General features: G+C 35.6%; 1 protein-coding gene across 1 annotated transcript in view; it reads right to left on the reverse strand.

The window, feature by feature from the left end:
* CCDC33 (coiled-coil domain containing 33) overlaps positions 1–13,006 on the reverse strand; it is a 188,001-nt gene that overhangs the window by 18,523 nt on the left and 156,472 nt on the right. Inside the window, exon 14 of the mRNA XM_069071206.1 lies at positions 365–575. Within this exon, the coding sequence (XP_068927307.1) occupies positions 365–575 (211 nt within the window). The remainder of the gene's footprint in view (positions 1–364; positions 576–13,006) is intronic.

Below are 13,006 nucleotides of genomic sequence, written 5' to 3' on the forward strand. Positions count from 1 at the left end.
CCCCAGCCATAGCAAAGCTTAGTTCGGTTTGGGTCTGTGTAGACCCAACAGATGAAGTCAAAAGATGAAGAATTTCTGCTGTTGGGCTCATTTTTGTAAAGCCCCCTCTCTCTCCCCATTCCCAGGACAAACTGGTCTTCCCCAGGCTCCCTCTTCCTCCCAAACACAGGCCTTATTATTGAGGGGTTGAGAGGTTCTAGCCCTGAACACAGAATATCATTGCAGGAAAAATCATCATCAATTTACCACATCATGATGCCAAGCTTCCGTCTCCCTTTCCCCTTCCATCTACCCACCCTCTCAAGAACAAAATGACCAGTACCAGGGGCCTTCCTGATCCCGGAGGGTCTCAAGATTCCCTCACCTATCATATCTTCATCTTCCGCAGAGGCATGACCCATACGCTCCTGTGTGGTCACCTGTTGCCGAAGGGAATTGTTTTCTGTCTCCAGTGTGGTCACTTGCCTACGCAGGGTCAGGATGTCACTGGCCATTTTTGTCATAGCTTTCTGGTAATTGTCTATCTTCCTCCAGGTAGTTAACGATGTGTCTGATTGTTTGGTCTTCTCTTTCACCTGGGAAAGCAAGCAATCACCATTTTCTTTGATTTTCTTGATTCTGTATATGCCTACCTGACCTTGGCAAGTCTCTTTGCCATTCTGGGCCTCAGTTTCCTCATCTGCCAAATGAGGGAATTGGACTAAATGTCTATCTCTGCTCCTCCAACCCTTCCCAAACTTTATGACCTTTGACCTTCACCTCCATTTGCTCAGGAATATTCCAGAGACACATTGAGCATATTCAGAACTCTAAACTATCCCTTAAAATTTGGAGGCCATTTGTATATATGGCACTAATGAAGGAAATGAATTACATAATGTTAGAACTGACAATGATTATCATTTCCACCTCCTTTATTTTATGTACAGGAAAACTGAGGTCAGAGTTACAAAGTAAACTGCTACTATAGGACCCTTAGTGAGTTAGAAGTCAAATTCAAGCCTCTTTCAATCTTACCATGATGTGTTTTCAATAAAAGGACTCTCCCCTGGAAATAACTTAAGAAAACAATCCAGATATATTGGACAAAGAGGATTCACTGCAGATTGAGACTCCATAGGATGTCATCAGAGAGGAATTCCAAGTTTTATTTCTTTTGTTTCTTAATAGTCTGCAACTTTGCTGAAGTTGTAATCTCAATGGGTGCCTTTGCTGATTCTCTAGGATTTTCCAAGTATACCACTTTACCATCTGTACACAGGGATAGTTTTATCTACTCTTTGCCTATATTTGTGATTTTGCATTTTATCTAATCGCTGTTGCTAACATTTTCAGAACTACAGAAAGTAATAGTGAGGAAAATAGGCATTCTTGCTTTATTCTTGTATTTATTGGGAAAGGTTCTAGCATATCTCCATCGGATATGACATTTACTTTTGTTTTAGAGAGTTGCATTTTATGATATTAAATTCTTGCATATCCCCATTACATGTGACACTTACTTTTGCTTTAGAGAGTTGCATTTTATGATATTAAAAAAAGGTCCCTCTGTGCCCATACTTTTTACAGTTTGGGGCATAAAAGAGGGCTGAAGCTTTTAAAAAGTTTTTTTTTCCTGCATCTTTTCATGCGGTTTTGGATATTTTGGTTTTTAATGTAATTATTTATATTGATTGTTTTTCTAATGTTAAAGCATCCTTGCATTCCTGGAATAATCTCAATTGATCATAATGTATGATTTCTTGGATAAACCACTGTAATCTGTTTAATAGGATTTTGTCTAAAATTTTTAAAAATTAAAATTAATTAATGTTGGCTTTTAATTTTCCTTCTGTTTCTTATCTTTCCCTGGTTTGGGTATTTGTCTCATAAAATATTCTGGTAGAATTCTTTCTTTCTGTTTTTGAGAATAATTTGTGAAGAATGGGTAATAATTGTTTTTAAAAGTTTGATAGAATTCTCTTGTAAACCCATCAGAACCCAGAGTTTTAAATTTGGTGAATCTTTTACAGCTAAATCTATTTCCTTTTCTGAGATTGGGTTATTTAAGATCTCTATCTTTTGGCAGTTTGGATCTTTTATATTTTTGAAAGAATTCCTTTATTTTGTGTCCTTAGTTTTGTATAGTATATAATATATATAACCATTCATAATATGTTTTGATTATTCTTTTTTTTTGGTTTTGTTGTGACTTCACCTTGCTCATTTGCCATTTTATCTATTTGATTTTCTACCATCTTTTAAAAAAATCATATTAGCTAAAGGTTTATAAATTTTGTTAGTCTTTTCAAAGAATTAGCTTTTAGTTTTATCATTTCTATGTTTTTTTGGGGGGGGTTTCCAGTTTTTCTATTTCCTCCTCTAATTTTTAATATTTTCTCTTTTGTGATTAGTATAGTTTTATTTGTTCATTTTCTAATTTAAAAAAACCACACATTCATTTCATTAATATTTTTCTATTTTGTTGATGCATACATCCATAAATACATACATGTAAGAGACATGGATTTTCCCTTAAGGACTGCTTTATTTCCTTCCTCAAAATTATGATGTTATTTCATCATTATAATTTTCTTTCACATAATTATTGTTTCTATGATTTGTTCTTCGACCCATTCTTTATTTGGCATCAATTTGTTAAGTCTCCGCTTTGGTCTGTGTCTTTTGTTTGTGGTCACTCACTAAACTAATGACAATTATTATTGAGTTATAGTTTTTAAAGGATGTATTTACAATTTCTGCCTTTTAACATATATTTATTTTCTGTGCCCTAATACATGGTCAACTTTTGTAAAAGTCCCATATGATGCTTAAAAATATGTAAATTCTTTTGCAGGCCCATTTAGAAGATGCCATAAGGCTTTTAGTTCTAGTTTCTCCAGAAATTTGTTCAGTTCCACATTTTCTCTTTTGTTTATTTTTCTGTTAAGACATCCAAAATGGAGAGAGGGACATTGAAGTCTCTGGTTACTATAGTGTTACTCTCTCTGTCTTCTTGTAGTTCAGTTAAAGTTTCCTTTATAAATCTGAATACTAAGGTATTTGGAGCATGTATATTTATTACTGTTATTGGTTTGTTGCCTATGATTCCTTTCAGCCTAATGTAGTTTTCCTATTTATCACTTTTTTTTAAATGCTTGTTTTCACTTTGTCAGTATGGTTATAACACCTGCTTTTTTGGACTCATTTGATGTACACGAAGATGTTTACCATTTCCTCAGTTTAATTTTGTGTATGTATTTGTTTTTTAAAATGTGTTTCTTGTAAGCAACAGATTGTAGGGGTTTGTGTTCTTACCCTGTCTGTCAACTTTTTTTGTTTTATTGGTTTGTTTAATCCAGCCACATTTAAGGTTGAGAGTTAGGTTTATAATTTCCTTCATTTGTCTCTAATGCTATTTTTAAAGTTATGATTCCTTTCTCATTCTTCCACTATAAACCCAATACTATGTCTCCTCAGGTACTTTAGCTTAATATTTTTAAAGGTGGTCCTATTCCCACTGGCTCTTTCCCCGACATCCCAGATATTGCTTCCCATTTGTTATCCCTTTCCCTTTGGAGTTTTGTTTTTCTTTTTAAATGAGGTTCTTTTTCTTTCCTGCTTTAATCTGGCTATTTAATTCCTCCCCTTCCCCCTTTTTATTCCCAGTTAGTCAAATAGATTCTCCCTTCTTCACCTCCCCTTCAGCTAGTGATGTACATCAGTTAAAAAAAAAACTCTCTCTCTCTCTCTCCTTCTCTCTCTCTCTCTCTTCCTGCAAGGGACAAAGATGACACTGCCCAGTGGCAGGATCCTCCCTCTCATATTCCCAATTATGCAGCCCACCACTGACCTTATATCCCTCCTCTAGTTACCTTCCTTCTTCCTTTTCTTCATTTGCCTCAAAACCTCCTCCCAAGATTGATGTCCTTCAGTGCCCCAGGTACTAATTACCTCCAGGAACTTCGAATCCTACCCCACCTCCTGAGGCAGGACAAGTTTTCCTTCTAAGCACCAAATCCCCATAGACAACATCCAACACAAGGTCCCCATCTCCCTTCACCCATAGGAGCATCCTTCAGTAGATCTCCTTCCCCCCACCAAAACAAGCCTCCCTTCTTCCTGACCCCTTTCAATCCTTCCTCTCACCCCACCTCTTCATTCACTCCCCTGTAGGCTCTTATTTTTCTGAGAGACCATAGGAGTCACTTTCCCTTGAAAGTGTTAGTTCTTGACTAGATCAGGGCACATTACACAGTGCCCCTCTCTTTTCCTCTCCTCTTTCCATGCACCCCTCTATTTTGAAATTTAATCTCACAAAATACATTGATTCACCTGCAGGTGTAGTACTGTGAGATTGCATCTATAAGGCCCATTTCTCCACCATTACTTCTACCTGACATCTGTATTCACCCTTGTCTCTTTGTGCATGTCTAGAAAGGAAGCTCTTACTGATCACTCTGATGTTACTCTCTATTGCTGTTGCCATTCTTGGCTATAGCATTCGTTCATCCATCCTGCATTTTTGTTGTCTAGGCTAATTTCTTCAGGTCTGATTTTCTTTCTAAGAATGTGTTGTATGCCTCTTTATTATTGAATGTTCATCTTTTTTCATTGATGGTTAAGCTCAGATTTTCAGAATAGGCCTTTCTGTGCTGTATCTGAGCTCCATTACTCTTCAGAACATATTATTCCATTCTCTCCTGTGTTTTCTGATGGATGCAGAATAGTCTCGAATTTTCTTTCCTTTGTATTTGAAGGCCTTTCTCCTGGTCACTTGCAGAATTTGTTATTTCTCAATTAAGTTGTTAAATTTAACTACTATGTGTCTCCGAGTTTGTAGCCTTGGTGGTTTTTTTTCCTGGAGACAATCTATGAATTCTTTCCACTGATGTTTCTGTTTTGTGTTCAGATGTTCTGGGATTTTTTTCTTGTATTATTTATTGCATTATATTGTTCAGGTTTTTTGACTTGTGTTCTTCTGGAAGACCTAGTATCTTTATATTTTTTTCTACATACCTGGTCTTTGGGATCAATATATTTTGCTTTAATGGAAATCCTATTTTCTTTAAATGTAATTTTAAAGCATCTTTCCTTCTAGATTGTTCTCCACTTTTGTACATTTGCATTCTCAATCAATTGTCTTGTTTTATTGTTGTTGTTGTTTTGGTGAGTCTTGTCATTGAAGATTTGAGTTTTTCTATTCTGCCAATTATTTTTTCTTTGCAGGACATAAATTCTGTTCTCACAATTCTTATTTCTCTTTTAAACCATTCAGGAACAATGTATCATGGTTCTTTTTTCTTTTCCAAATCCATAGGGTCTTCTGTCTTGAGAGTTAAATAATTTTCTTTCGTTTCACAGTATTTATTTGTAGACTCCTGAAATTCTTTACTAGATTAGAAGCCACATTTTCTTCTGTTAATTGTGTTTTCCTTATTAATTGACCTACTTATGCCTAAAGTCTTTGATTTTTTTCCTCCTCAGAACTTTGCTAATGTCAGTCCTCTCCCCCTTATTTTTTCCTATTTCTCACTTTCTGACTCTCTCCCCTTTTCTTAGTGGTTCCCCAGGAGGCTAGATCTGAAAGCATTTCAGTCTTCTCCCACACTAGGCAATTTTTAGTTCACCAGTGTAGATCTCTGCCCTGAGTCTCTTTTGGCAGCTAGAATTAGTCCCAGTTGGATCTGGGTTCTTTCCCTCAGGTTTAGTGGATTGCTACCTAATATCTCAAACATGGTGCCCTATCCCATTTCCCCCATTCCTCAATTCTCTGTCAGTAGAGAGCACTGTCACAGTAATACTGCTGCAATCTGGGTTGATTTCTTACATTTGGAGTTTGGCTCCCTCAAGCTCTAAGAAGAAGGGAAAGGTGTCATGCGGTCAAGCTCTAGTTCAATCCCAGACATATGTCCTGCCCTTTCCCCTCAGTTCTTATGTACTTCTGCAGAGAATAAGATATGTCACTATGATTACTCAGTCATCTTTCCAGAAGATATTGAACTGAATATAGCCAAGAGCTATCTTATGAATATAGCTATATTGAGGCCTCAGTAAATTTCTGCAGTTTGGGGCTTGGATCTTTAGAGGCACCTATAAGAGGAAGGGAAAGCTGGGGTGTGGCATTGAGTTCTGTCACAAGTTCATAGATTGGGTTGGCTAAATCAGCATTGCTCTAGTTGTGCGGTAGCTGCTGGTATTGAGTGAGCTGAAAGAAAGCATTAGTATATATAATGTTTCTTTAATCTTCTTTTGGTTTCCTGTTGTCCTAGACCATGGAGACAGTCGAAGTTGCTTTATCTTTGGCACATAATTTTTGTTTTAGACATGGGGGATCAGAAAAAAAAGTCTGGTTAGCTATCTTGCTGACCATATGATCTAGGAGTAACTCGCTATGTTTAATTATGCAGGAATATAGAAGCATGGATATAGAGTTGGAAAAGACTTCAGAAGTGATCTTGTCCACTCTCCTCTCATTTTATAGATGAGGCAACTGAGGTCTAGAAAAGTTAAATGACTTGCCCAGGGTCATAGAGGTAATAAGAAGCAAAGGGAGGATTTAAACCCAGGTCTGGTGACTCCAAATTCACTGGGCAGAGATCTTTCCCACTACTAGATCAAGATACTTTGCTTCAGTTGGCTTATGTCGCCAGGAGTTTGAGCCAGGGGATAAGTCTTCCCGATAATACAGAGGAGAAAACTAAAGACAGTACACTAGCTAAAGTCATACCTCCTGCCTGAGGTGCTTGGGATCTCTTTTTCTAATGGTTTCATTGGGCGTTGGTTAAAATGGTATTTTCTGGGTATTCAACTTAATACTCATAGGACACAAGAACCCCTGCTAAAAAAAGAGAATTAGATTTTAGAGAATTAGAGAGTTATGAAGGGGAAAGGGCAATAGCATCCCAAATCTGGCCAGTTGCTTGGATTTTTTAAATGATTTGGGTTAGTCCCTTCTCCTTCTTCTCCTCCTCCTTCTTCTTCCTCTTTTTCTATTCTTCCTCCTCCTGCTCCTCCTTCTTTAATTTATATCCCCAGTATCTGACATAGTGACTAGAGTATTACAAATGCTTAATAAATACACATTAATTAATTGATATTTAAAAACTGGCAAATGTTTCATACTCCACTGTCTAGCATGCCAATTTTAAGTTGAGGAAGATTTGGATACATTCAGTTCAATAATCTTTGGCAAGATGACCAAGTAATCATATCTGCCTCCAATTTCCCTTTGTCATATCAAAAGAACAAAAGGGGCACAAAATAAAATAAAAGAACAATCAGAAGAGGAAAAAAAGGAAATGCTCAAAGAGCTAAAGAAAAGAATAAAATAAAAATGCCCTAATACAATGAACTGTAAAGCAAAAGAGAAAGATTATTATCTAGCTTCCAGAGTGGGCTACTGTTGCTGTTTGGTTGTTACTGACTTTTTCTGACCCCATTTGGGGTTTTCTTGGCAAAGACACTGGAGTTGTTTGTCATCTCCTCCAGGTCACTTTACAGGTGAGGAAACTGAGGCAAGCAGGGTTAAATGACTTGTCCAGGGTCACACAACTAGTAAGTGTCTGAGGCTGGATTTGAACTTAGGATGATGACTCTTCCTGACTCCAGGTCCATTGAGCCATCTAGCTGCCCCTCAGAGTGAGTTATATTAAAAGCAATAGAATTTTATGGAAGTATAAGTTTTTCAAAATGCTTTATAAATCTGATCTCATTTTTATATAAATTTGATGTAATATTTTATTTTTATATATTTATATAATATTTTATATAATTTTCATATCATTTTATCTTCATCTACCCTAGAATGTAGGTGCTATTATTACCTCCATTTTACAGATAAGAAGACCAAGGCAGACAGAGGTCAAATGATTTGCCCAGTGTTACAGAGGTAATAAGTGTCTGAGGCTATATTTGAACTCAGATCTTCCTGACTCCAGGTCCAGTACTATATCCATTGAACCATATAGCTCTATGATAAAAGGAGTCAGAATATAAATGAAAGAATTAAAGAAGACATTAGAATTTAAAAATTAGAATAAATAATAATAATAAATAGAATAAAAATTATAATAAAGAATTAAAGGAAATTGGAATTATATAAAAATTTTTAAAAATAAACAAAAGAATGTTTTAAAACAGAAAATTTAAAAATTTAACAAAGCAGTGGACACCTTAAAAAATAGAGTAGCAGAGATAGAACAAAAATGTGAAAATGCAATAATAAATATCACAACAAAAGTTTTCAAAGTTCACAAAATAATGAAAAAAACACTGATTTCTTTGGATCAAAGAACACATTTTGAAGAAGGAGCTTAGTGAGACAATCTGACAGTTATTGGTCTCTTATTAAAACATGATCAAAGAAACTGTACGTGAGAAAATAACATAAACAAGTAGCCCAGAAGTGTTGCATAAAGAGGGCACACCGAGAGAATCCATAAGATGCTATGAGAGTAACCCCAAGTTTAATTCATGTAAAAGTATAGACACTATGTTCCTTAGCTATGATTTGAAAAATTATTGATAACTTTTGTTTTTAGATCACTTCATTTCCAAATATATCTCTCCTCCCTCCTCCACCAAGAAAGCCATCCTACAGAGCAAAGAATAGAGCAGAAAGAAGAAGCACTCTAGTGAAACTAATAAACACATCACATAAGTGTGATGGAATGTGCTATAAATTTCATGTCCATAGTTCCTCATATGTGCAAAAACCCATAGTTTAAAGAAGAATTTTGTAAGCAATCAGGAGCATTCTATTTACAGATCAAAGTATAGTAAAACATATAGGATTCCTTGTCAACAATAAAGAATGAAAGAAAATTCTAGAATATGATACACCAAAAAGCAGATGAAGTTTACTTTTACTCCAAAATAATATATCTTGCAAAACTGACTATACTTCTCTGTGAAAGAAAATAAATTTTTAGTAGGATTACACCCTTTTAAAATTATTCCTTCAGAGAAAACAAGAGAAGATCAGGTCATTTCAAATGCAAATTTAGCAAAGAAAATATACTTTATAAATATAAATAAAACCACCTAGCTTAAAAAAGGCTAGGTGATAATGAGTTGATATTTACATGTTGTAAAGAGACAAAACTATTTCCCCTCAGAAATCCCACATAATCTGATATCCATTGATTAAATAAAGAAATACCAAAACTATGTTTTGATGCTATTGAGGGTGATCAGAAAGAAATGTCTTAAAAAAAGGTCAGAGAGCTGAAAGCAAATAAATCTTGTAACTGGGGCAACATGTTTGAAAGTAATTCACTCTTTAAAAGTGAGGGTTAGAAGACAGTGGGAACCTGAACCACATTTTTATGTAGTCTAGGAAAGGTAAGTCTAAGATGACTATATCAGTAAAAATTAAAATCCAGGGATTGGGGTCACATCTTGGGGAGAAAGAAGATGGATCTTGCTTCTTTGAATTAGGCTGGAGACTAGGATATTATTGTGTCAGGGAAAAGAAGCTACATGTACCAAAGAAGGATCTGAAAAAGTCAAGGTGGGACTTAAGTAGAGAAAGGGGAAAAAGTATTTCTGTGTTTAAGGGAGGAGAATGACCAAATCTTTAAAGTAAAACAAAATTGCACAATTTTTAAAGGGTAATTTAACAGAAGTTGATGGAAACAAACAACATGTATGACCTTGAATGCTAAAGGTCAAATTCACCCATTAAGTGGAAAAGAGTTACAGACTTGATTAGAAAATAGAACCCAACAATTTGGTGCGTGTAAGAAATAGTCTTAAAGCATAAAGACACATATAGATTTAAAAATTAGGAACTGGAAGCCAATTTATTATGTTTCAGTTGAATCCAAAAAGCAGGAATTGTAATCATGATTTCAGATAAGTCCAACATTTAAATGGATACTGTCAAGAGAGATAAACAGGAAAACTATATTATGCTTAAAGGTATCACATTAATATTTAGTAAATTATAACATATATTGTTGCCATCAAGGGTGTATATATATGCATATATATGTGTGTGTAGTTATGTATGCATATGCCTACATATATAAATACATACCTATAATGGCATTAATTGTAAGTAATTTTAATGTCCTTCTTTGCAGCTTACCTAATCTAACAGGGACCTAATTAAGAAGGAAATTATGGAACTAAAGGGAATATTTGGAAAAAACAAAATATAATTTTAATTATATTTATTTATATAATTATTAATTATATTTAACTTATATTAACTACAATTATAATTAAATCTGTTTCCAGTTGAATAGAAATCTTAAAATATATACTTATTTTGAACATCATGTGACTATTTTATATGTCTGGGTAGAAAGAACTAAATTCAAGTCAGTGAACATTAAACACTTACTATGTGTGATGTAAGATGGAGCATAGTGTTCTGGATAGAGACCTGGTCTTGGAGTCAAGTATCATATCTAACACTTAAAGTCTGACTATCAGCAGTCATTTAACTTCTCAGTGGCTCAGGCAACTCTCTAAGACATTAACTTAATAAATGAGATGCTGATCAGCATTGATGGATTGAATTTGAGTGCTGGGAGCTCTCTATACTAATAAAATTATAGACTCCCACCAGAAAATATGTGTAGGACACTGTATTATGTGCTGAAATCTTAGAATGATCAGAAAGGATTTGATTGTCATAGTGAACCTTGAATCAACAATGATGGGCTTGTTTCCTAAAAGCAAACTTTGTAATGAAACAATAAAATCACACTGCTCTTTCCTATTCTTCTTTTCTTCTTTCTTCTCCTTTTTTCCTTACTTTATAAGTTTAGGTTTGCAAGTCCCATACTCTAGAGCCTACTAGGTCCTCCTAAGTATTTTTGCTATAGTTCGTGTGAGTTAGCAATGAAGCTACTCTGAACAGTCAGGCTTTGCATAGGTGTAGTTAAGTGAAAAATGTGACCTAGTTCCTTTTCCAGTTCACCTTATTTATTCTTCACTCCACTCACTCTACCCCTTTTTCTGTCTCTGTCAGTAAAGAATTCCTTAAAACTATTTAAAGGCAAATGATATAAATCTCCATAACACAAATGTCCAACATGAGTGAGACAAATCCTATCTACTTTGCAAAGGCTATGCCTAACATGCAATCAAGCTGTTGAGCTACTGGTCAACATAGGGAGATCAAGAATGTAAGGTTTACAAGTACAACATAGGACTCATAGCACCTGGGTCACTAAGTTGAAGTAGGTCTGCTTAGCATGACTGTCCAGTTAAAGGAAATTAAAATAAAGTCTTAGCCTATAAGAACCAAAGGCATAGACTTCTCTGAGTCTGGTGATTTGATTTCACTGATTGGCTCAGTCTAGGTAAAGTAGGTCATTGAAGAGCAGGACTACTGTATGAGTTCATAGCCTCCATACCCAGATGGGATGGTAATTCAATGAATCTCTGTTTGCTGAGTCTGGGATTCCTTTTCCCATTTATTTATTCTGTGACTATGCATATTTTTCTCAGAGCAAATCTATACAGTATCAGCACCAGGGAAATTGATCGAAGTTTTGTGTTCCTGAGAAAGTGGGAATCCTTGGGCAAAGAACTGATTAGTTTGTGTCTGCCTTTGAATAGCAGAAAGGGTATGGAAAACTCATCTGAGTCACAGTGGAAGAATCTAACAAGGAATAGCTGTAGAGTAGATTAGAATTACAGAATGTTAGGGTTGGATATATAGAACCTTTGAGATCAACCTTTTTGTGTGGATGGATCCTTTTGGCAGTCTGATGAATTTGTATGGATTCTCAGAATAATATTTTTAAAGGAACAAGACACATGGAATTACAAAAGAAACCAATTACTGTATATTGAGATACATTTATCAAAATATTTTTTAAAAATCAAGTTCATATACCCTAGGTTAAGAACCTTTGATCATTTTACTGATGAAGAAATGGGCCAGAGAAAGGAAGTGGCCTGTCCAAAGTCATGCAGTTTTTTAGTGTTTTAATGGGGAAAACACATGTTTCCTGACTTGTAGATGAATGTTCCAGGAAGAGTACCAGTTATCTCTCTAGGCAATGAGCCTTTTGCCTAACTGTGATTCTGAAGTTCTGCTTGTCATTACTTTTTTTTTGCTTTTTGGAGGGGCAGTTGGGGTTAAGTGACTTGCCCAAGGTAACACAGCTAGCAAGTGTTAAGTGTGTGAGGCCAGATTTGAACTCAGGTTCTCCTAACTCCAGGGCCGGTGCTCTATTCATTGCATCACCTAGCTGCCCTGTCTTTACTTTCCTGGGTGCATGTAAGGTGGATTTTGTTATTCTTTTTTAGATTCCTAGATCCTAGATATTAGTTCCTAGGATCCATGGCCATAATAATCTACTAGTTCCCAGGCTCATGACTTATAAATAATCTCAGGACACTTGTGCATCACATTATAATCTTAAGATGATATAAATATTTGAGTTTAGCTGGTAAAGATCTGCTATATATGCTCTGTGCTAAAGTCATCATAATATTGCTAAAATTAATGTAAACTTGTGAGGCTATTGCTGGTAAATTGCATTCTTTGTCTGTTACCCTATAAATCAAGTGGACGCTGGTCAGTAAGTGGAGAATATGAATGCATAAGAGGTATATGTACGTGTGTGTGTGCCTTGACCAGCCCCCATCAAGGCTTGGGGGGTGGAAAGCTGTGCATATCTTGATCAGCCCCCATGGAGACTTATGGGATCTTGTAGGAGTGGGAACCCCCATTCTCACCTGCCCCTGCAAGAAGAGTATTAGGGGATACTGTATCAGTGTTCTTTCTTTAAATAAAGTCTGTCTTCTCTACTATGGACTGTCATTAAAAAGAAAAAAGAAAGAGTTTGCATCTGTAGTTTCATTGATGTAGAGAGCTTTCTGGGTAGGAAACTCCCTCTACTTTTGTGGAACCATTTTACAGTTTAAAGTGTCCTAATTCTGAGGTCAGCTTGCTACCCACTCCACTATGCTACCTCTCCTGGCAGGATGTTAGTGGATGGCTTAGCTTCAGAACCGATGAGTTCTGAAATCTCACCATTAGTGCTTTTTTTTTTTTTAA

Source organism: Petaurus breviceps, unplaced genomic scaffold, assembly GCF_028583685.1.
Source record: "Petaurus breviceps papuanus isolate PSGF00001 unplaced genomic scaffold, PetGlider_PUasm1.0 90825, whole genome shotgun sequence".
NCBI classification, from domain to species: Eukaryota; Metazoa; Chordata; class Mammalia; order Diprotodontia; family Petauridae; genus Petaurus; species Petaurus breviceps.